The sequence below is a fragment of the Plecotus auritus genome (genome assembly GCF_963455305.1).
Source record: "Plecotus auritus genome assembly, chromosome: 5".
Lineage (NCBI taxonomy): Eukaryota > Metazoa > Chordata > Mammalia > Chiroptera > Vespertilionidae > Plecotus > Plecotus auritus.
The window spans coordinates 135,925,532-135,950,988 of NC_137776.1; the positions used below are offsets into that span (position 1 = coordinate 135,925,532).

The 25,457-nt window shown below is 39.7% G+C and overlaps 1 protein-coding gene across 1 annotated transcript in view; it reads left to right on the plus strand.

Moving 5' to 3' along the window:
- Positions 1–25,457, plus strand: part of GLIS3 (GLIS family zinc finger 3) — a gene marked incomplete at its 3' end in the record, with an annotated part of 480,703 nt that overhangs the window by 138,448 nt on the left and 316,798 nt on the right. The window contains exons 2-3 of the mRNA XM_080671372.1: positions 11,541–11,748; positions 18,491–19,592. Coding sequence (XP_080527498.1) covers positions 11,618–11,748; positions 18,491–19,592 — 1,233 coding nt within the window. The 5' untranslated portion in view covers positions 11,541–11,617. The remainder of the gene's footprint in view (positions 1–11,540; positions 11,749–18,490; positions 19,593–25,457) is intronic.

Consider the following 25,457-nt stretch of genomic DNA (forward strand, 5'->3'; position numbering starts at 1 on the left):
TGTTCTTCCCAGACTTTGGGCAGTCTTCGCTTTCCTGGCTTCTGCCTCTGAGGCAACTCAGAGCACCTGAGTAATCTCACTGGACTTAGATGCCTGCACAGGACTAGAAAAGAGGATGAAATCAATCAATGTCAACTTCTAGCCCTCTTGTAAGCCCCAGAGACAAAGGAGCACAAATCCTATATAATAAAAGGCTAATATGCAAATAGACGGAATGGTGGAATAATCAAACAACCGGTCGCTATGACGTGCGCTGACCACCAGGAGGGCATGTGTGGAACATGGCAGGCATTGGCTGCGGCGGGATGGTGGAGCAGGTAATGGGGGCGCCAGACCAAGGTGGGGCGCCGGTCGCTGTCATCAGGGTGAGCCTCTGGTGGTTACTGAAAATTCTTTGCTCCCATGCAACGTGGTCCCGCCCAGTGCTGGCCTTGCTTGCACCTGCTACCGGCGCCGGAGCTGCCAGTGTTGGTCCCGATCACTTGGTGCTATTAGCAGGTGCAAGCAGCGGCTGCTGGCTCTGATTGCCTCTGAGGGCTTCTCCACTTCCCCCTGCACCTGAGAGGTGATCGGGGCAGCAGCCGCCACTCGCACCTGCTGCTGGCTTCGGCCCCAGTTGCTCCACGCTGTCAGTGGGTGCAAGCAGGGCTAGTGCTGTAAGCATGTGGGAGTGGTGGTGGCTGTGGGAGTGGGGCTGCCAGCAGACGGGACCAGGGGCTGTGGTGGGAGGGGCCAGGCAGGGGCATGGAGGATGGGGAGAGACCCGCCCCTGTGCCTACCACAGCCTTGCGGCCCACAGTTCCTTTTAAGGTGCATGAATTAGTGCACTGGGCCCCTAGTTACAAATAATAGCTCAACAAATATTTTTGCCACATATGTGGTCTGCTGAATGGGCTTTGGAACAGCGGGTTAGAGATCAACCAAAGGACTTGTATGCATACATATTAGCATAACCAATGGACACAGACACTGGGGTGGTGGGGGCTTGCCCTTGGGGGTGGGAATGGCCAGGGGAGGTCAATCAGGGAAAAAGGAGACATATGTAAAATTTTAGACAATAAAAAACAAAGAGAATAAAATGTATTCAACACACACACACACACACACACACACACACACACACACACACACATAAGAATCTACAGCCTACAGAGGCAAAGGGTATGAGACAGTTAGACAGCCCTGGTGGACTTCTGGGTGCAGGAAACTGTATTTTCTGGTTCTTAGAAGTATGGTTGATTTAATTTTTAATGTAAGAAAATATAATCTCCATAACTATTTGCCTTTTCTCCAGGTTTGAGTCTTCTGGGCATCTCATCCAGACTTGTAAGCTCATGTAGAATATGTTGCAGAAAAACTTATGATAGAGTATTTGTCTCTGGATAATTCTGAAGAATTACTGTTTGAGGGAAAACAAAGGTAGCCTAGCAGCTTTTAATGAGAACAGTGTAAACTCTGCCTTTTAGATAGTAAGAAGTTGTCACTAATATGAAGGATCAAATGGGATTTTGCCTCTGAATCAAATCTTAGATCCTGAGAAAAAGTTTCATTTATTTATATTGAATGACTTAGACCATACTCCCTTTATATTGAGAGAGAGAGAGAGAGTGTGTGTGTGTGTGTGTGTGTGTGTGTGTGTGTGTCACAGGAAAGGAGTATGGATGGGGGCAAAGTAGTAATATTTCCAGTTGTTCAGGTAATTTAGTGACAGGGACATATTAACACTTGTATTCACCAGGCATCGCTGTCTGTCTTCTACATCACAGCATATTGAAGAGGGAACTTCTCAGCATCATTTGTGGCCTTGAACTATACTTGTCTTGCCTTATAAATTTTGTTAAGAGTCATATTATTTGTTTATCCAGCAAATATTTGTTAACACCTCCTCTCTGACAGAGGGGGTCCCCAGTCATTGTTTCGTACAGTAAGGAGTTTCACCAATAGGCAGCTTTGTCATTTCTCATCCAATTTCTTCTTTTGGTTGTCTTGGGGGTAACAAGCAGCTTAGAAAAAACATGAGCTTAATTTATGGAGAAGGATTTGGAATCTAATATTTCTTACAGGCCCTTCAACAGCCCCCTTATTTATTTTCTTTATAAGGTCATTTGGGGGTTACTCTGTTCCCTCTGTTGATTGCAGTATGACTGGTCCAGACCTCGTCACTGCATCCTGAAATCATAGCAACATCTCTCTAGCTTGGTTTCCTGCCTTCACTCTTTGCTCTGCTTCCATATTACTAGAAATAGTTAGACTGCCCTCTTCATAGTCCTCATCTTATCACAACCATTCTTAAAAACCTATTATAGCTCTTTTGGGGGCCTGGCCTTGGAAGTCCTGTACAATATGGTAATACTTTAATAAGAATACGAATGCCTAGGGCTTATAGAATACTTACTTGTGTACTAGACACTACTATAAGTGCTTTATGTACATTGACTTACTAGTTCTCCAAACAAACTTATAAAGGTAGGTACAATGATCAACCCCATTTTCCAGATGAGGAAACAGAGGCACAGAGAGTTTAAGGAACTTGCCCAAGGTCACATAGCTGGTAAGTTAAGACATTCTGGCCTTAGCATCGCCATTCTTCACCACTTCCCCATGCTACCTTCATACCTTTCCTAGCACATTCTCTTCATTTCACTTTGGCCAGCCTACTCTTTGTACCACTGTCTCCCTTCCAGTTATTAACAGGCTCAGATTAAGTCTCACCTCCTCCAACAAACCTCCTCCACTTTATACAGATCTGTTTCTTGTTTGAACTCTTTCTGTGCTCAGGATTCTGGCAACTCAGTTTAAGATGGGGTGTGTTCTAATTGTTTCATATGTTTATTAAATCTTTCTCCAACTCATCAGAAGCACTTTGAGGGCTAATCCAAAGGCCTAGGACTCCATTCATCCAGGGCAGCACCAAGCTCACAGATAGTGCTTAATAAATATTACCTGTTCATGGTCTTGAGGAAACTGAGGCACTTTTCTCCCATTATTGTATGCACTCTCTCTCCACTCTTCTCATCCTTTTTTTTTTTAATATTTATGGAAGTCCAGTCTTTATAGAGCAAGTAGTAAAACAATTTCACCGGGAATTAACTTATTTTCATAGATTAATCCCACAGATAAGCCCTGGTTTAAGCCTATTAAATTAAATGGTAAGCAAGAATTACCTAACTCATTTATGTATCTGTGCTCCCTGGAGTATATACTATCACACAGAGCAGAGATTCAATAAACCTCATCAGTAAGCAGTAAATCACTAAACTGGGCCTGCATTGCTGGTCTGGTACTTCAGTTTTTCAGAGTAATGGCTTGCTTATTTAACAAATACATCTGCTCTGTTCCCATGGGATGGTTAGAAAATTTGTTGAGGGAAAAGCAGTAAAATGTGCTTACATTTCCTCTTTGGATTTCTAGGCTAATCGTTGGTGAACTTTATTTAACATCTTGATATACTAAGAGTCTCTATGGAGCAGAGCAGCTTTCAGTTAACGTGGCAAATCATTACAAGAGAAAACAGAAGGGTCAGCATAAGCGCTCTCTACTAATTAGTTGGTAATTGATGTACAATAGCGGACTGGTAGGACTTTAGAATATCAATTTTGGGAATGCTGTTTAATATATCTTTACATCTTTATGAGGTGGTTCAGAGCTGTGTATTCTTAATAACGTCTTATCAGGAGTGCCCAAGTGGTGGGGAACAAGAATGAGGCTTCATGTCCAGGAATCCAGGGAACTGAGTGGTACAGAAAGGAATACGATATATTTTAATCTCTCAGGGTATAAATACAATTCCATTGAATGCAGGGGTGAAATGAAATGAGTAATGCTGGTGATTCCATACTTTGTAGCCAACATTCTTAAACGCTGACTAGGTTGGAAGAGTGTTGGTGTGAAAGTTATATTCTTTGTGGGAGAAACTTGGTAGAGTCAAGCCCAACTTCTTTGTGGTGGGATATTGCATGATTCATGGGAATCTTCATTATTCTGGATTTGATGTGACCTAGTTATTGGCTGGGATGAAGTAACTTATTGTGGAATGAAGTCACAAAAATTGTCTTTTATATGACCTCTTGCGACTTGATCTCCTAAATTTTTATCAGGCAATTATAAAATTGTCAGTCTTACTTGAATTTGCTTTCCTAACAATGGCTGTCTTATGCTGTCATTCACCACCATGTGGCCTCTTCCTCATTGTTTGTCCAATTTCATGTCCTCCTCTAGCATTTCTCCCCATCTCTACCAGGTTAATCTTGGGTGAACTTGATTTCCAATAGGTGTACACCACTCTCTGTAGCACAGGGTCCTAGGTGCATGTCACCAGGCCAGTGGAATCAGCCTCATCCGGCTTAGTTGATTTGAGGTGGAACCTATGAATTTGCATTTTTTAAAACTTTCCTAGTAACACTAATGTGCAGCCTGGTTTGAGCCGTTGGTGAATGCATAATGTCCAGGTCTTCAGACTCTATTTTCTCCCTTTCTTCTGCTTGCCCTTTCCCCTCTTGCAGGCAGTCCTGACTTTCCTTCGTTTTCCCCAGTATGCACCATGTCTCCTTCCTTCTGTTTCCATGTCTACACTCTACCAAATCCTTCTTATTCATGTGCTCATACTTCATGTTTTAACTTACTGTTTCCAACGTATGTTCCTTAGGATGCCAGTCTTGAGAGAGTCCATAAGAGAGAAAAAAAGCACCCTATACAAATATATTTTGCATATTATTTGCTCCTCTGGGAGATTTATTATACACATTTGCAGTTTGTATAAAGGCTCTGAGAAGTTTGTAATAAAGAGATATATTTAACTTTACTATATTAGGGGTTTCCCAAAGCTGTTTGACTATGGAGCTCTCCATGACCCTACCTTATTTGTTATCATTGAACAACTTAGGACTTCCTGAAGATCTTTGGGAATTAAATAAAATTGGTGATTAAAATCCTTCTTCTTCAATGAATAATCTGATAAATAGAAATTTCCCTCTTTTCTGAACTCCTGTCTCTATGATTCATCCTCATGCTTATAATCCCATACAGTCCAGTATCATTATCAGATTGTTCCTAAGGGAGTATATCTTATCTCTACAGAGATTGTACAGTCCATGGAGGCTAGGTGCTATACCCAATATTTCTTACCTCCCATAGGTTTTGTGCAGTTTGGAGCATTTGCAATGTTTGTGACATTGAAATCTTTGCCCCTGAATATAAGAAGCCAGCTATTTTATTCTAATTCTCATACTTTGGTGGTGTTTTTAGCCAATTACCCATGCCTTACTGTATTTCAGAGTAACACCCCACACACTCACCTATATGGGGTGGGACAAAAGTGGGTTTACAGTTGTTTGTATGGAAAATAATACAATAATTAATAAATAATAACACAAGAATAAACCCTGGGTTTCATGTACTCATAACTGTAAACCTACTTTTGCCCTACTCTGTGTTCATTAATTTGTCACTATGGTATCTAAGCAGTGAATCTTTATAAATTTGATAAAACACTATATAACAAACCTGTATGTTAAGTATGCAAGAAATATATCTAGTTCTAGGGAGCTCAGTGTAAGTGAAAGCTGGGGAGAACCTAAGAGGCAGATAAGGTGGGATGAGGAAAGAGAGAGGCTTGAGGCTTAAAACCCATTGAGGGGAGGGGGGATGGAGGGGAAATGTTAAGTTTGTGTATTGAGGTGGAAGATCTTAGGCAGAGCGTTATTAGCATGTAGTCCTTGGTCACTCAGGAGAAAAGAGGTGTTAGAAACAACATCAGAAAGACAGCAGATACAAAATTATTTGATAAAATAAATTGATATTTAAAATGCATTTATTAAGTGCCAAGCCCTAAGTATATGACATATATTAGGTTATTTTAAAATATATTTTTATTGATTTTAGAGAGGAAGGGATGGGGGGAGAGAGATGGATACATCAATGATGACAGAGAATCATGGATCGGCTGCCTCCTGCACACCCCCTCCTGGGAAGTGTTAATTGTATACAGCATGGGTTTGCACCCTAGTTCCACCACTAAATGGCCATGTGATCTTGGGCAGATTACTTAAGTTTTCTGTGCCTCATTGTCCCAATCTCTAAAATGGGGATCAAGCCTGCAACCAGGGACTGTTCCTTGACTGGGAATAGAACTGTGATCCTCCTGGTTTATAGGTCGACACTCAACCAATGAGTCACACCTACTGGGCTTTTAGGTTATTTTTAATCGTCAAAACAAATCAATGAATTAACTACTAGTATTACTCCATTTTAAAGATTGGGACAATGAGGCACAGAAAGCTTAAGTAACCTGCCTAGGGTCCCATGGCCATTTAGTGGTGAAACTAGGGTGCACGCCCATGCTCTTAACTACTGTGCTGTATACAATTAACACTTCTTTCCTGTTTCTACTATTTTACTTTTTCTTCTGCCTCCAATGTCCAGTGATTTATTAACCCATCTTGACGGCCCACCTTGGTGTGAATCTCAGAACCTTTTCTAGATATGCATGATTCTGGATTGGAAAAGAATTGCTCTAAAGGGTATTACTGGGATAATTTGTAATATTTGAATATAAACAGTATATTCCATACTAGCACTATATCATTGCTAAATTTCTTGAATTTGATCATGGTGTTATGGTTATATATTTAGGGGTGAAGGGCATAAAATACGATTTATTTTTAGACAGTTCAACAAATTAATAATAAGCTTATATATGGAGAGATGAATAGATGAATATATTGATCAATAGATAAAGTTTATCAATAGAGAAAATAAAGATAAAGTTTAATTGCATTATTCTTATAACTTTTCTGTAGATTTTAAATGTTTTAAAGTGAAAGGTTGGGAAGAAAACACTGATCCTTAGAGGTGGTAAGACATATCTTAATATACATTAATCCTTTTAATCCTATTAATAACTCTATGAGTTAGGTACTATTACTAACACATTTTAGGGAACAGGACATTGAGGTGCAGAGACTTTAAGGACCTTTTTCAGTGTCACACAGCAGTGAGTAGGAGAGGCGGGACTCAAATCCTGATATATATTATTTGTGTTTATATAGCATTCTGCATGTTAGATTGAACCATATAGAAATTGCTCTCATTCAATCATGTTTGACCTATAAAGAAAGCCTTTTATATGACCCAAGCTAGAAGCAGGGATCACCTTTTTTAATAATGAACTAGAGGCCCAGTGTGTGAAATTCATGCACAGAGGGGGGTGGTCCTCAGCCTGGCCTGCACCCTCTTGCAATCTGGGACCACTGGCTTCTAACCGCTTGCCTGCCTACTGGCCTCATCTCCCCTAACTGCTCCCCTGCCTGCCTAATCACCCCTAAATGCTTCTGCCTGCCTGCCTGATCACCCCTAACTGCTCACCTGCCTGCCTCATCACCCCTAACCACTTCTGCCTCGGCCCCACCACCAGGGCTTTGTCCGGAAGGATGTCCAGAATGACGTCTGGAAGGTCGTTCAGCTGTCTGATCTAATTAGCATATTATATTTTTATTATTATAGATGGTTTGTTTGGTGTTTGCTTTTATGACAAGGATATTGGATATGTGGGGACTGAGACTGTCCATCTTGCTCACCATTGTCTCCAGGGACTGTCTGGCTTGTGGTTGGCATTTGATAAGTGTCAGTCGAATGAAGTATAATAACCAAGATATTTTGGTTATTTCTTCCTACTCTCCTCCCATATATATGTCCTTTGTGTTTCCCCAATATCTATGTCATTTTTAGAGGAATCAGTGGATAAACATAAACAGTTCTGAAGGATGTGGCCTCAGCAAGGATAATTGTGACATAATCAACTATTTGACTTCTCTAGAACCCTTTAAACTAATGAAGATGTTAATTAAAAACATACCTCTGCTAAGATGACCTCTTATTTAGAAACTGGAAAATACAAAACATTTATGCTCCCCACCAGCATGCAGTGATTTTGGCTAGAATGTATGTGGTACTCAGAATGCTATCCACTCAGATCCTTATTTGAGCCATAAACACATTTTTAAAAAACAGTGTGCAGTTGCTAAAAAGCAGAAAAAGTAGAATTTCAAAGTGAAACTAGTACACAAGTAGTTGGCACATCTGTTAGTCAGAAAAGTTGTGTGGTTTGTTTTCAACAAATGACAAGCCAAGGAACATTCAAACTTGGCCAGTTGAAACGTTTTTTTTTTCTATCTGTGACACCTGGTTTAAAAAAAAAAATTGGCTCCAGACTGAAAGCAGATAGAACATTGGCAATGGGTAGAGAAATAAATAGAATAATTTACTATCTTGTTTTATGCAAGGAATTAGAACTGTTTCACTTCAAGAAAAAGAATGGAGCAAAAATGCCATGGCAGTCATGAATAATAATATTAATAATAATAATAACAACAACAATAGCAGCTAATATCCATTGAGTACCTACTGTGTGCTAGACAATGTGCTGAGTCCTTTACATGTGTAATTAATACTAGATGTACAACAACCTTATGAGGTGGTATTATTTTTATTTCCATTTTACAGATGAGAGGACACAGACGTGGAGATAAAGCATGTTTAAGTAATGTGCCCAAGTCGCATAACTAGCTGGGGTGGGGGTGGGGTGGATGGATCCCAGGTAGGCTAATGAGACCACACTTCCAATTCTGCTCAATTCTGAGTAGTCTGGAGGTATTCATTTTGTCTAGAATTATGAAAAAAATTATTGGATTGAGCACAGTGACCCCAGGTCAAATTGTTTGCCTACACTTTTGAGACAGATACTATTTTCCAGAACATTCTCACAGCTGTGCCACAAACATTACCTGTTCCTAAGACATTTACCATTTAGCCTGAGGCTTCAAGGATGCCATATGTGACACTTTTCAGAAACAGTCACTCTGTGGTTAGATGAGGTTCAGCTTGACTAGTGTATTAGTGTAGGAGGTAATACAGTAAAAATCACGGAGATGCTGGGAAGTTAGCAGTGCTGTGGAATCTGTCAAAGGATTGACTTAATTGGAGCTTGTTTTTGAAAAATGGCACTGCCTTTTAAAAAAGAAAACCAGGAAAGTTTTTGTGAAAATAATTTGTTAGTATTTAATATTCATGTGTATCACTATCTTTTATTTTCATCCATTCATTTCTTTTCAACTTCATTGACCGACGTTATTGTTTGTGTTCTGTCTGTTTAGGCCCTGGGCTAGGTGCTGAGGAAGCAGAGATTCCTTAAACAAGGGCTTTACCTTGAAAGAGCATTAAAGTATAAATGAGGAGGGAGTGACAGGCATGTAAACATCTCAGTTCCCTGAAGGTTTGGGGGTAGATTTTTATAAGGGACTGTAGGAGAATGGAAAGAAGAATTGGTCATATCTTTCCAGCTGACAGTTGGGGTGAGGAGTCAGAGAGATGTGACCTTTGAATTGAAACCATGAAGGTGCAGAGGTGCTCACTAGGTAGACAAGTTAGGGTAAGGATGTTCCAGGCAGAGAAGACCATGAACAAGACAAGGTTAGACATTTCTCAGCCATCATGTTGGTATTTATCCATTCTAAGGAGCGCATATTTTCACACCAGCACATCTCTGAAATCTCAACACCATGCACTAGTTTAACTGACAGTGCATGTTATTACTGGTACATAAAATGATGGTAGGCCTTACAATATATGGTATCTTAGATTTGATTAAAGAATGTGTGAATATGCTTTGCCTCCAAGTAGTATTTCTTGGGTGTGCTGTTCTAGCTGCTAATATGTCTTTGTTTTAGAGGTAGGTATTAATACCTTTTTACTGAGGTGGAAGCAGGCATGAAATGAGTGAGTTACTTAGGTAAATATATGACATTAAATTTGACAAAATACCTGACATCTGGTGTAGCTTTTAATAGCCATGACTGGTAGGGATGGGACCTGGGGAGAGAATTTCAGTGTCTTTTATACTGGACTAGGCTATGGACCATGGCCATTTTTTTCTGAGGTAAAGAGAGATTTGAAGAGCAAATGGCATGTAGTTTTGTGGAATTTATAAAGATACTAAGTTCATAGTCATTGCATAAAAGTATATCCATTTTTCTTGATAAGGAGATGAAATCCTGATGGTACAGTGTTATGTGAGTTATGGAAACAGACCACCCATAACTTATCTTTCAAGGCACTAGAAGATGCATCAGATATAAGCTGCAGCGAAAGAGGTAGAGGGAAAGTTCTGGTTTGTGTATCTTAAAAAATAATTGAGAGAACTTTTCACTTAGAGCTAATGATCTTGTCATGTATCCACGGAACAAATGAAGCATCCAACACCTAAACACCCAGGTACCATGAAAATATACCCTAGTGGAATCTGTTTCTGCTCTATCAGAAAATCCCTGTGTGGCCTTGGGCAAGTCAGTGACCACTTGGATTTTAGTTTTCAAAGGGCTGGCCTCCAGCAGGCTTTTTCCAGCTGAAGATGCTGGGACTCTCCCAGAACTTTTAAGGTCTGGTTTCATTGATGAGAGCATAGCCATTGCTGTAAGGTCTTATTTATCCTTCAGTTTTGTGGGCTCTCTGAAGAGAATATTACAAAAGATGACTGTCCTCTTTGGGGCTATGTATTTAATTTTTGGGAAAACAAAATGGGAAATTGTATCCTCTAGGACTAAGGAAAGTTACAGTGATGCTTTCCACCTACTTTGATCCCAAGTATATCAATGAGAAACATGGGGAATTTGGTGAGAAATATTTAGGGCCTGATCTGTTAAAAACTGAGGTCATACTTATTTTTGTTCATTTGAAATGAGAACAGAGTGTACAGTCACTGAGACTTGACCAGGTAGTTCGCAAAAAAAAAAAAAAAAAATGTTTGAAGAAGTACGTCCATGTAAAAAGAATGTCTAGAATGATTCAACCATTTTATTTTTTATTTTTTTGTAAGTGAGTCATGACAGTGTTTGCCTTTCTCCTCTTTGCTTTTCCCTTCTCCCTAAGGACACAGATTTTTGTGGGTTTCTTTTTTTCCTTTCCCTTTTGGGTATGAACCAAATTTTACTACATTCGAAGATTGTTACAATGAAAAGAAAAAGCTATGTCTAATTATAATGAGTGTTTTGTTTATGGCTGTCCTGATTTTTAAAAAATTGGCTATATGTCCAATGACAATGTATTGGATGAAGAGGAGAAATCAAGAATGGAGAGACAACAGCCAGACTATCTCCTTTTAAAGAGGCATTTTGGAAGGTCAGAATTGGAATGAAGTAAGCCACTTAAAATATTAGCTATTCTAGAATAAACTTGGTTTGATATGAGTAAGCCCATCTACTTATCACTTTAACTCTTTAGGTAAGGAGATGATAAAATAATGTAAGTGGGCACTTGTATACAGAAGGAGCAAAATGTAAGCACATTTCGTGTAAGTGGTGATTCTAGATGAGTTGTGGCATTATATTTTTTATTGCAATTAGAGGAAGCTTTTTGGTAATACCAATACTAAAAAAACAGATCCAAGGACTGTCTCTAAAGATGGGACCTGATAGAAGTGTGCACCTGTGTGTATTTACTGATTTCTGATGTAAGGAACATGAAAGCTAACCTGATTCGTTTGTTTTTAGGGGCTCTTGGCTTTGGGCCTCAGTGCAAGTCCATTGGAAAAGGCAGCTGCAACAATCTAGTGGTCACCAGCAGCCCCATGATGGTTCAGCGACTGGGACCCATTTCACCTCCAGCAAGCCAGGTCTCTACAGCATGCAACCAGATCAGTCCTAGCTTACAGAGGGCAATGAATGCAGCCAACCTGAATATACCTCCTTCAGATACCAGGTCTCAAGTTACTTTTATTTCCCCCTTCTTATGGTATAATCATACCCTGTGAGTGTTTTCCCTTCCCTTCTTGAACACACACACACACACACACACACACACACACACACACACACGCACGCGCGCTCACTTGCTTAAGCTGCCCTTTTAATTTGAGCTTTTTTAGGAGAATGTGTATAAAAATTAAGTATGTGCCATGTCATCTTAATTGGGAGGAATGGTTTAGGTGGTTTAACACCTGCTGTCTTGTGATGTGAGTGAAATGAATGCCCAACTTGAGATGTTGGGGCCTCATTGACTAAACTCCAGTGAATTAATTTGTCACTTCCTGGTGAGGCAAGTCATGTGTTAAGGCCTAGAAAATTGAGATGTTCATGTGCATCTATCGTACCTGTTCATTTTCAGTGCATATGTTGCAGTGTCTCCAGGCCACTTTATAACTGTTTTGTCTATAAATCTATCCCCCTATCCACCCATCTACCCAGGTACCTTAAGTTTGCATAGTATAATAGTTAAAGTTTAGGAAGACAGTAGAAAAAAATGAAGGTAGAAATCATGAATTTCAAGACTTTATGATATGTCTGGGATGACATATTTTCAGGTATAAGTTACATAACATTTCAACACAGTGTCCAATTAGGTGCTAGAATAAGTAGGTCTAATAAATGAGGTGTATCTCTCCAGAGGAGGAAATTAAATAGGAAAAGGTAAACGACCCCTTCAGACAAATATATCTCTTAAGGTTAATATTAGAGGGGCATGAAGACAAAATGCTGTGCAATGTGTAAGGTCCATTTCTATGTTTGAAATGAATTATTTTATCTTCTAGAAGTGCATTTTTGGAGAAGCTCAATCCATAGTTTTTGCCTCTTAGTCCTGGCTCTGTTGTAACTGGTTTTGCAAAGGGATTTGACTCCTGGACCTGACCTGTGCTTCCTCTTCTTGGGGAGGAGGGGGCTGGAAATCTACTGAAAAGCCTTGCAGTTCTGGGACCCTGTTTCTTCTACTTCCTCCTTCTTTTCCTTCTGTCCCTCCTTCCCCTTCTTGTAATTCTGCACTTTCCTCCTAGCTGCTGTTTGAGACTCAGAAATAATAGCTCCTGGATAATTTTTTATGCCAATTTTTTTTCATGATAGGGAAACTTGTTTTTCACCTGAGATTTTTTGTGAGCGGAAGCTGCTGCTGTCTATTCCCCATTGATGATTAATGCCTTGAGGGCCTCCTCAGACTTGCTGAATGTTGCATGTAAAATTAACTGTACTCGTGGGGTAGGTGTCATTGGGAAGCCTTCAGCTACCTGTCGGTGGCAAGTCCAGCCTATGCCTAGAAGGCAGAGAGTCATATAATTAATGGAGAAACTGATAGGTAGGACTGGCATGAGCTGCTGTAACCATCTATCTAATGCAGTCTCTTGACCAGGGAAGTGTTACTATGTTAGTGTTTTCTGGCATATTTGGTTCCTTAGCATAATTTTATATCCTTAAAAGACAACATCTTAAAGATGCATTGACATATGTTTTTGACTATGTATTCTGTGAGTCCTCCTATTGAAATAATTCTTTTTGCAGGATGGGCAAAAAACAGGAGTTGGAAAGGGGCTTGGTGAAGTATGAAACTTACTTTTAGCAATTTGAAAAGGTCGCATTTGTGATGCTTGGTTTGTGTGTTCTATCAGAGGAGAGAAAGGACAGGAGGCAACAGTCAACTTGAAGGCATTTGCTGCCTAGAAATAAGGATGGAGAGAGATCAGTTTTGTGTTTTATCCAAGAAGAGATTGTTGTGGAGAGGGGGCATGAGCTGTTCAGTTTGAATGATGACCACCCTATCGAAAGCTGTAAATTTTAATGTTTTTCCTGATTATCTATGTAACTCATACTTATTATAGAAAATATAGAAAAGCACAAGGCAGTAAATGGTAGTCATCCTGAATCTGACCATGCACAGGCAACCATGGATGGGATTTTGATATACAACCTTCTAGTTATATGCAAACACATAAGCACAGGTTTTCCTTTGTATCAGATTGATCTAATAATCTACATAGTGTTATAATTATTTGTTTAGTTAATAAAAATTCTTTCTTTTGTAACAGAAGTCTTCAGCATCATGTAATGGCTTCTTCCTACCTAATATTCAATTTTATTTAAAAAGTATATAAATACAACTATACTTTTTTATCAGTCTTTTGTTACTGGGCATTTATTTTTTCCTTTATTTAAGTATTTTAAGACACCGTACTGACTTAATCCTGTAAATATTTTGTTGCTTATTTCTGGTTATTAGAATAATTTCTTAGAAGTAAGATTTGCTGGAAATGTATAGTTTTGAGCCTTTTGGTATGTATTCTTCAACGTACCACAGAAAAGACTTACCCATTTATATACTCACCAATAGTCTTGAGAGTTCCTGCTTCCCCATATCTTATCAAATATAGGAATTATTATTTTTATTACTTTGCCAATTTGATGTGCAAAATGTTATTTTTTAAAATTTGCATTTCTTAATTACTGATAACATTGAGTAGCTAGTATAGATTTATTGACTGTATTTCTTCTTTTGACCCCCTTGAGTATTTTTTTCTGGAGTGCCTCATCCTGAAAAAAGCACTCTTCCTTAGCTTTGTTGGGTGCCGTATACTTCAATGAGAATCATATCCTAATGCTGTATATTTGCCTTCATTAATTTCCCAACCATTTCTGGCTAGCCCTACTTAATGAGAAATGCAAACTATATCTTACCCTCCTAAAGATCCAGGAGCCATTCTTGATTTGGGTAGTGCAAAAACTCTGCAATACAGAGACCGTTGTATATATTTTCCCTAAAGTGATGAGGCTGAGGTGCTGATAGATAACCTCCTTATAGTCACTTCATATACAAATCTGGCAAAAGTTGGGAAGTAGAAGAGTTTGCATGCTACTTGCCTGGGTTTTGTATATGTTTAGGTTTGCTAGTGCTTTCACATCGATTGTGATTCTACATTTTGTGATTGAATATTTACAAACTTCCTGCAGGTATTACCCGTTTTATAGATGATGGACCCAAGACACAGAAAGTCTAAAAACTTTGTCTTGTATCACTTAGTTTTTCAGTTATGAAGTTGAACCACCAATTTAATAATGTTATTCCAGATCCAAAAGGCACCAATTTTTCTCTCCTAATACAGAACTTATTGAGGTGATTTCTGGGGATGGAATTTCCTAGAGTTTCCTTTTAGGTTGGACTGTGTCCATAAAGCTCAGAGGAGGCCAAGGGGCTGAGAATGGAGTCTGGGCTCTAAGTTCTAGCATTTTATAAAGCCATTCTGTGTTTAGATGCAGTACTAACTCTTCCAGAGGACCCCCCCCCCTCTCTCTCTCTCACTCAGTTTGAGGAATTGCACATGATCTATAAGTTAGTATTTCTTTTGATCTTGGCCTTGATCCAAGTCATTCACTTTGGCCATTACTCCTCTTATGGCCCCATGAGAGTTACTGAATTCTTGCTTCACTAGCCACCCTAACCTGTTTCACTGATAGTTTCTGAGTTTTTCATATTGGTTTCATTTTGTTTGAGCCATATTGCTTTTCTTTCACATAAAGCTCCAAATTAACCAATCACCAGAAATAATATGCCAAGGATCAGATGACCATATGGAAATGGAGATTGCTCTCAGTAAGGTGACAGAACCACAGCTCTTTGTCATTTTCTTTCCCATAGGCCTGGTGTGCGTAGCAGCAGGGGCTATAGGAGAGAGTCCTTTGGAACCTTTCACAGTCATTCAGCATATTGTTGCAGAAAGAGAACAGAAAATGTGGGTTTCAATCATAGCTTGTGTGACTTTAAGCCTGTTATACCAGGTCCTTTAATCAAGCAGAGTATTATGAACCGTATGTGGGATATGATGTGGGGAAATCAGTGGTGGATGTATGTGATCCAACTGGTAGGTGACTTGCCCATCAAATGCTGCTTCATTTGTACTTCTATAAGGAATTTTTTGTTTGTTTTTAATCCTATTTAGAGGATATTTTTTCCATTGAACTTTAGAGAGAGTGACAGGGAGGGAAGATGGAGGGAGAGAGAAAAAGAGAGAGGTGGGGAGAAGAGAGAGATATGTGAGAAAGACTCATGGATTGGTTGCCTCACATTCAACCCAACCAGGGGACTGGGATATAACCTGCAATCCTTTGGTGTGAGGGCCAATGCTCTAACCACTGAGTAACACACCAGCCAGGGCTTCTATAAGGAATTTGGTCCTTAAATAGAAGTTATTTTGTTTATTTTTTAAAATACATATTTATTGATTTCAGAGAGGAAGGAAGAGGGAGAGAGAGAGACAGAAACATTAATGATGAGAGAGAATCATTGATCGGCCGCCTCCTGCACGCCCTACACTGGGGATCCAGCCTGCAACTTGGGCATGTGCCCTGACTGGAAATCAAACCATGACCTCCTGGTTCATAGGTCAATGCTCAACCTCTGAGCCATTCCGGCTGGGCTAAGTAGAAGTTATTTTACTTAGTTACTGATTATTTATTTACTTTCTTAATCAACAATTTTTGGAAACTTATTATGTATCTAACACTCTGATGGGTGCTGGGGGAGATGAAAATGATCCCTTCTGTGGAAAGGCTTTGAATTTTATTGAAGAAGTTAGCTATGTTTAAGGTATAGTACAGCCAGCCAGCGTTTAACATCATTGGAAAGTGGACTCTGATTGAGAGCTAGTGTATTTGGGGGAAGTTATGGATTAGAACTCTGAAAGGTAATAGATCTGGGTAATTGTACAGGAGGGATGAGGGCCAATAAGTAAATGCCATTTGTTGGAAATTTTATTCTTATTACATGTTGAGATAGAAAAGAGAATTCTTTATATGTATTATTGCCTTAGTGAGTAGAATATAGACTTTGCTTTCTGAAAAAAGTATATAATAACTGTCATAGAAATTGATGTTTGAGGAGTTAAGGAACATGCCTGCATGGGGTTATGCTCAGATTTAAATTGGATGGTAGTTAAGTATCATTTGAGAAAAGTATGAAATATCTCTGGACAGTGGAACAAATAAACATGTCTTAGTGTAGGCAAATAATATAATTGCATATACAGAGTACATACAAGTGGATAAAATACTTTCTGCCTGCTACTTGCTGCTTAAAATTCTGAAATGCTTTAGTGTGACAGTGACCAGGCAAATGCAGCATTTGAGAATGTTCTGTAAACTCTCTCAACCTTGGGGCATAAAGCAAAGTCAATTGCCTTTGCCTCATATATGACACAACTACTGATTTTTCTTGGGTCAGAAAGCAATTCCTGGATCTCCCTGGGGAAGGGACCAAAAGGTCCTTGACATTCAATCATCAGGAACCTTCACCTGAGCTCTTCAGGGAGAGCTGCACGCTGCAGGTGTGCTGGGAAAATAATTGAAAGTGTCCATGGGGAATTCAGAAACAGATGGTTCAGAAACAACTTTGGGGCTTGCAAAAGGACTTCAGCCCGAATATAAGGATGTAGACCAAGAAAAAAAAATCTGTGTCAAGGGCAACTGGACGTACATTCCTGCTGTGTTTGTCATTGGTAAACATTACTTCACCTGATGGAAACATCACATCCATAATGGTGTTATCTATCACCTTATACTGTGCATTTCAGAGCTGAGATATTTTCTGGCTAATATCTCAAGCTTGTAGGAAACAGTGTTCCTGGTTTCCATTTTGTAAAAAGGAGCAAGAAGAGCAGATGGGGTGAGAATGCTTTTCCCTCAGTTCCTTTGGCAGTAGTATATGGGAAAAATATATACACACTGAGTGGCCAGATTATTATGCGTTCAGAGATCATAATAATCTGGCCATTCAGTGTATATATAATTTTGTTTTTGATTAATTTTTTGTCAGAAAAAAAGATCTCTAAAATCCAATGTAGGTACATATAAGTAATCCAGGTTTTTATGATACACTTCATGTCTGATTGAGAAATACAGTAAGTTATTTCCAGCTTTTGTAACAAATTTTCCATCCAAGGGACAAAGGTTTTTTTTTCTTCAGTGATTTTTAAGGCAATGATTCCATAGTAAAGCAAAATGAATTTTAAGGTGGCCAGGCTACATTAGAAACCATTTTGATATGCAGGTAAATACTGTTACATGAGGCATGCTTTGAAAAAGGGTAAGAAGAACAGGAGAGGGATTGTTGCCAAGTGAAGAAAGTATTATTATATATCCGGGATGACATTTTGACTTCCAGGATTTACTTTTTTTTCAAGGCAAGCATGGGTTTATGTTTTACCTCACCAAATTGATCTTCCTCAAAGACTGGGACTCTGTGTGGACTTGTATTCCTTTCAGTGCCTATTTGTAGTGTGTTGCATACAGTAGGTATTTAATAAATACTTGCTTATTTGGTTTGCCTTGACACGGGCATCAATAATCATTCCCAGGTCTCGAATTTTCCCCGTATATAAAAAAATGTTTAAAAAATAAAGCAAGGACTATTTATTATCATTAAAGTATTAAGATAATGTATAACAATAGATCTTTTGTTTTATTAGTCCGGTGAGCATTAGCCTTTATTGTTCTTGGTAAAATGTTATTTACCTGGAACTAAAAGCCTTGGTGTTATCTTAGCCAAAGAATGTGTGTTTAGCTGAGAATGTAATTAGGGGAACTACTTAAGGGATTGTCAATGAAATGTTCTTTTAGCTCTTAAGCAATCTATATCCTGCTAAAATGTTTGTCTTCCCCCCCCCCCCCCTTTCTGGCTGTTGTTCTAGGTCCCTTATTTCACGAGAGTCTTTGGCATCCACAACTTTGAGTCTGACGGAAAGTCAGTCAGCGTTGAGTGTGAAACAAGAGTGGACTCAAGGCTACAGGGCTCTCCCTTCACTCTCCGCCAACCACAGCTCTCAGAATGGCACTGACCTAGGGGACCTCTTTAGCCTTCCTCCAGGGACAGCCATGTCCAGCAACAGTGTCTCTAACTCTCTGCCAGCCTATCTTTTTGGCATGGAAAATAGCCACTCTCCTTACTCTAGTCCCCGCCACTCTTCAGCCAGGTCACATTCGGCCCGCTCCAAGAAGAGAGCCCTGTCCCTGTCCCCGCTGTCCGATGGCATTGGCATAGACTTCAATACCATCATTCGCACTTCTCCCACATCCTTGGTCGCCTACATCAATGGGTCGAGGGCTTCCCCGGCCAACATGTCCCCGCAGCCTGAGGTCTATGGACATTTCCTGGGGGTGCGTGGGAGCTGCATCCCCCAGCCGTGTGCAGTGCCCAGCAGCCAGAAGGGTGTGCGGGTGGCCGGCGGCGGCCTGGTGCTCCCAGCTTACGGGGATGACTGCGCGCTGGAGTATGAGCGCATGCAGCAGCTGGAGCATGGAGGCCTCCAGCCCCTGGTCAACAACATGGTGGTGCAGCATGGCCTGCCTGGGCCCGAGGGCCAGCCAGCTGGCCTGCTGAAGACAGAGCGCCTGGACGACTTCCCGGGAGGGGCTCTAGACCTGCCCTCCGCATCTCCTCTGCCTCCTCTGCCACCCCAGCCCCAAGGACCCCCTCCCCCCTACCATGCCCACCCGCACCTGCACCACCAGGAGCTGGTGCCCCATGCCCAGACACTGGCCCTGGAGGAGGATGGGGACATGGACGACGTGGGGGGCAAGCACTGCTGTCGCTGGATCGACTGCAGCGCCTTGTATGAGCAGCAGGAGGAACTTGTGCGGCACATCGAGAAGGTGCACATAGACCAACGCAAAGGGGAAGACTTCACCTGCTTCTGGGCAGGGTGTCCTCGGAGGTACAAACCGTTCAACGCCCGCTACAAACTGCTGATCCACATGAGAGTCCACTCCGGAGAGAAGCCCAACAAGTGCACGGTGAGTTCTCCAAAGCCCCTGGGCGCCCCTGGAAAGTGCATGTGTTTTCCAAAGTTGGCCCACAAGTCAGGGGACATTTTCTCTTTTTATGGGATTTGGATGGTGCGCAGAGGTCTAGGTGTCCATGAGATTCAACTTCTCTTCAGTGTGAGGAAGGGGAACGTTTCTTTAATTATTAGCTGCTGGGTATCCCTTCACTTCTTGATTCTATTCTGCAAATGTAAATGATCCACCATGTCAGGGGACATTGATCTGCCACAATGTCCAAAATCTTGGAAAATAGATGCCAGGAACCAACGTAAAGTTGCCGAAATGTGCAGGGCAGAGGAACACACACTGCACTCCCAGTAAGCTTTATGTCTTTTTCAAAACAAATATTTTGTGATTTTTCTTTCTCTCTACTGACCCTGCTAGTAATGGGGTTGGGGGCGGGCTGGTTCTGATATTTGAAAGGAACTCACATTTAGCCACTTGGCTAGTAAACACCTCTCGCCTGTGTGGACCCTCTCGCCTGCCTGCACACTGCACATTCCAAGGTTGTGAGGCTAGTGAATGATTTATAGCTGGCATAAAACACCCAGAGGATGCCACAGGGGCAGAATCTCATAGGATCTCACTGAATTTTGAGGAGAGAGAATTTTGTAAAGAAGTATAGGAGAAAGAACCAAGAGGGAAATGTCCCATTGGTGTTGAAGGAAGTGAGCATGGTGTCTCTCTCCCTCTGCCTCCCCCTTTCACAACATCAATCCTGGAACTATCTGTGTTTCTTGGCAAAATTGACTTTTTTAATAATATGGCTCTGAAATGATTTCACAATCATCTCACACCTCACAGAAACCCTCTGTATTTATAAGCAGGACATCACCCTGGGGATCACAGACAGCTTTGCACAATCTCAGACAGCTCACTTAACTCTTGGAAAAAAGAGCATGCGTTTTATATTAGTTTAGATGTACAGGATTATTTCTTTTAGAGCTAAATCTGAGAATCATAGTTACTCCCTGGATATTGAATATGCTACAGGTCACTAAATGTGTGAAATATATAAATCATTTTGAAAAGGAACTTATTTAGACCAGGATCCCCTAGACAGAATTCCTTCTTTCTGTAGTACATCTTGATGATAAAGCATCTGGACCATGTGTATGTTTGATTATAGATTGGTCAAGTTGTCCCATTCATGTAAAAGCAAACCAAACAGATGATAGCTATAATGCAAGTATTAGACGCAGTTTTTCACCATTCAGTATTTTTGAGTTTTAAGAATTTCTGGCAGAATGAAATTGCATTTCTTATTGTTACATTATACCCCATGTTGTGATTTTTCTTAAGGAAAACCTGAAGCTGATACATTGTGAGACTGCCAGGTTATATGAGTGAAAAGAATAATTACATTCCAGGCAGCAAAATGTTACTCTGTCAGTAGGGTTCTGCATTAAAAATGCCAGAAAGAGAAAGCAATTGAAGGCTATTCCATTTACTCTGCTTGGAACACACAGGCCTATTGCAGGCAGGAAAGACATTTAGTCTCTGAACGAAAACAGTCCAACCTTTTAGTTATGACTAATCCTGGCTGAAAATAGTGTGCTGGATTTGGTTTTACTGAAAACAACAACAACAAAACACCCAAAACATATAAAGGCTTAAATTATCCAAAAAATATTTTTTGCATTGCAAAATTAATTTTTGTGCAATAGGATTCCCCATTTTCCCACTGTTCTCTACTTTGCAAAGGCATATAACAAGTTGACTTTTGCTAAAGTGCATGATGACTATTAGAAATACATACTTAAGTGGAAGAATAAGAGGTGGATGTTTGCATGCCTCTGCAAAGCTTTCCATTGTATTGTCCAGGATAGGTATGGGAAGTGATTTCTCTCTCCCCTAAGCTGCCCACTTCCCACTTCTAAATGGAATCTTTGCAAAATTCAGATTGTGATATTTATTCCATATCAAATTTAGAACCACAAAGCATTTACTTACACATGTTATAGTGCAAATGTATTTATACAAAACAGGATTTCTTAGGAGCTAACACTGTAGTTCTAGTCTTGGGACTATGTATTTTTAGCAGGAAGACATCCATTTTCATATAACACATATATATCATGAACATTATGTCTTCTGAAAACTGTTATGTTGCTACATGTCATTTGCCTGATTTGTAAGGCCTAAGCTAACTGGCAACAAATAATTTTCTGTGAAAATTTAGCAGTCTTCTCAAGTTGTAGTCTATTGATAGAAGACATTGTGCTTAATGTGAATGCACATCTGAAAAAGATGCATTTGTCTGCCTTTGGTAAAACCAGTTGTTACACTCTTAGAATCCAGACACAAAGAACTGTTAAAACCAAAATGCTTCATCTCCTACTGCTTTGAAATCTGACGGTAGTTGATTCAAAGCTCAAGATCTTTGCCAAGGAAAATGACCACATTCCCCTTTTGGAGACATGCAGTGATCTTTGGGTTTTTGTGGCTATGTCACATGCTGCAAGCTAGGAGCACTTTAAATTGGTTCACGTATGTTTAACTGTGATTAATTTTCTGTGGACCATAGTTAAAGTTAGTCATCATATTCACTCACTTAGCTTATTGACCCTAGAAAGATGTAGTGACCCATTGTGTTGGTGTCCATGGCTAAAAGCAGCACGGTGAGTATCTGGAGTCATGGTAGAAGAGAGTGTGTGAAAGGGCTACTCAATGACAGCCTGCTTACAGTCAGAGGCTGCCACAGGTGTCCTCCTTTGACGCCAAATTCCATGTCATGCATAGGAGTCCCATTCTCAGAATCTCTGATTGTAACTCCTCAGCCTTACCCAGAACTCTGGGATTATGACCACTCTTAAGGTTCTAGGTGGCAGAACTGGGGTAGGATCGTTAATGTATTATTTGGTTAACTTACTGGAAGAAGAAATTGTTTCTTTTCTCTTTCCCATCCAAGCAGTGCCCCATTCTGTATATCTCATCCTATTGCTTCTATGGAAAGTCAAATGAGGTGCTTTCTTTACAGGCCTGGCCTGGATTACAGAGATACACCCAGCCAATGGCCAAGGCCTTGAGAAGTAAAGGCCTTGTTAGGCAGACAGGCAGAACTCAGTTAAATCAGAAAGTGAGATATGGCAATATTATCTTAAAAATATCTGAGTCCATTCATTGCTGTTTACTAATTCAAGTAATTCCTAGGTGCAAAATCATTCTATTTAAACCTTCCTGAATTTAGACAAACCCCCAACACTGATGAATCTTGGAATTAACAGAACTTTTGAGCATTTCTGGGTATAATTGTGCTAAATTTTGTTACGTTTTTCTAAGATGATAAGGTTTCAAATCCCCAAGTCAGAACAAGAATCAGAGTCTGAATTTCTTTTCTCAACCCCTGTTTCATATTCCTAAAAGAGTAACTCAAAACTATAGCTATACACTAACTGTCTCTAACAGTATCCATAGTAATGGTTCCAACAGAGTGTATGCTGAGCATGTTTTTACCGTAGGTCTTTTTGCTATTAAGTTGAAGAGTGTGCAATGCCTGGGTAGCATTCCCAGGAAGGTGTGTCTTGAATGAGCTGAAGCTTGCTCAGTCGACCAGTATGCCTCAGGAGAAAGCCTATCTGATGGGAGCAGAGTAAGTAGAGGGACAGGATCCTATTGCCAGGATTAGGAACACTGATGGCTTCCTTCATGCACAATAGAAAGCAGTTGTGCTGGGAGGTTAGGGAGTGTTAATATGGGAATTAAGGGGAATGTGGGTCACCACTTAAATTTTGCTTATTTTTCCTGGATGAATTTTATCCAATAGCAAAAAGGAATTTTGCAAAACTTTTACCCACCCACAGATTTTCACGAAAATGTCACTGACCAAAGACAGCTTTGAATTTTGTATGAATTGACTCATTTCTCCACAGGCATTTTGCCTGGCAAAATCCAAAGTATTTGCTTTGGCTTGAATACTGGACAAGTTTGCTTTTTAAGTAACATTGGATTATGAGTACAAGAAAATAAATACAGAGCTAGGCCATGTCCCCATTCCTCTTTAATGGCCTGATTTATGGGTTCATGGGCCAGCATTAGCCATGAAAGATATTTCTTGAGGAAAAGTAAATTCAGTATAAACCATGGAAGGTTTTTTCCACATCCTTTATTTTGTTATTTTGATAAGACTTGGTGTTGATGTGGTGACCATGATAATACGACCAGAAGAGACCTTAGGAAAATGCCATCTAAGCATAATTATTAGTTACCACTCCGCAAGCTTCATTTTGGTGCAATTAATAAGTTCTCATATTGTCAAGTATTGATGAAAGTACGGAGAATAGGGAATGCTTTTATATTGTTGGCAAGAGTAAATTGGTGTAACTACTTTGGAAAAAAATTGGAAATATCTAGGAAAGAAGATGAGGATATCCAACAAAACCATGTCTCCTCTACCTAGAGAAACTCTTACATATGCTGTCAGGAAGACACACAAACAGGTATTTATCGCGCCTCTGCTTTTAAAATGGCAAATAAACTAAGTATCCATAGATAAGGTAAATCAATAAACTGTGGTTTATTCATAATGAAATAGTGTAAGGGAGTTTAAAATTAATGAACTAGATATAAATCTCTACATAGATTGAATAGAGAGATGCTAATATGGATATATCTCAAAAAACCATGTTGCATGAAAACTTAAATGCCAAAAGATATACACAGTGTAATACAATTTATATACCTTTAAACAAACACTAAACAGTATTATATAGTCATTGTAGGTACATGATTACTTGTGTACAATAAACTGGTGTGGTCGGGATAAACAGTAACGTTAGGATAATGGATACTTCTATAGAGCAAAGAAATAGGAAGAAATAGGATATAGGAATTTTGTTTTATCTTTTTTTTTTTCCCCAAAAAGTGAGAGAACTGAAACAAATACAGCAAAATATTGATTTCTTTTTAGCTTGGTGGTGGTAATATAGGTATCACAAGTATCTTAAAATAGTTTCATGCTTTGCTGCCTGTGTCAAAATATTTCATAACTATAAATTTTTATTTAAAAATATAAGAAAATCAATAAGTATAACACTAATTCCCTTCCACACATACCATTTTTTTTTTAGATGAGGAGACCAAAGCCTAGAGATTTAAGTGATTTTTCTAAGACTAGTAAATTGTTTGATTGTTGCCTACTTAGTGCCTCCAGAGCAGTGGTCCTTGAATGACTTTGGAATCCCTAAAAGAGCTTTATAAAGTATGCATACCTGGGTCTCACCCCCAGAGTCTGTGATGTAATTGCTCTGGGATGCAGCTTTCCTGGTGATTCTAATGGGCAGCCAAGGGTGAGAACAGGACTCTCAAAGTTTTCATGTCCTGACATTTAACTCTAGATAAATGGAAACCTACCTTGTCATTTCAATTAAGGTGTAGTGAAGCAATGTTTAGGAGAGAGTACATCTTCATGACCATCCATGCCCTGATAGTGATTAGGGTAATTTCGTGTTCCCTTGGAATAAAATTCAGGGACATGAGATAAGATAATAGAGTGACTCAGGTAGTGGCAGAAGGCTTCCAAATGAGTGTCCATTTCCTATTCAGAGTATACTTTCTCTACAATTAATAATCAGTTAAAGGTTGGGATGAGACTGTGCTGAGCAATGTCTATCATCACCACCTCCTTGACTCCCTGAGTTAAAAGTGGAACTGACAAATCTGTCACATCACTCGCATTTTTAAAGGTAAGAAGAGAGAGTGTTCTGTCTTCCAAATACAATGCAGCCTTTCTGCTTTTAATATAAAGTGATCTTCAAAACATTTTTGCTACTCTGGATATTTCTGGAGAATTACTAAGTTACCAAAATATTTAGTTTTCCTTTTTATCAAATCTTC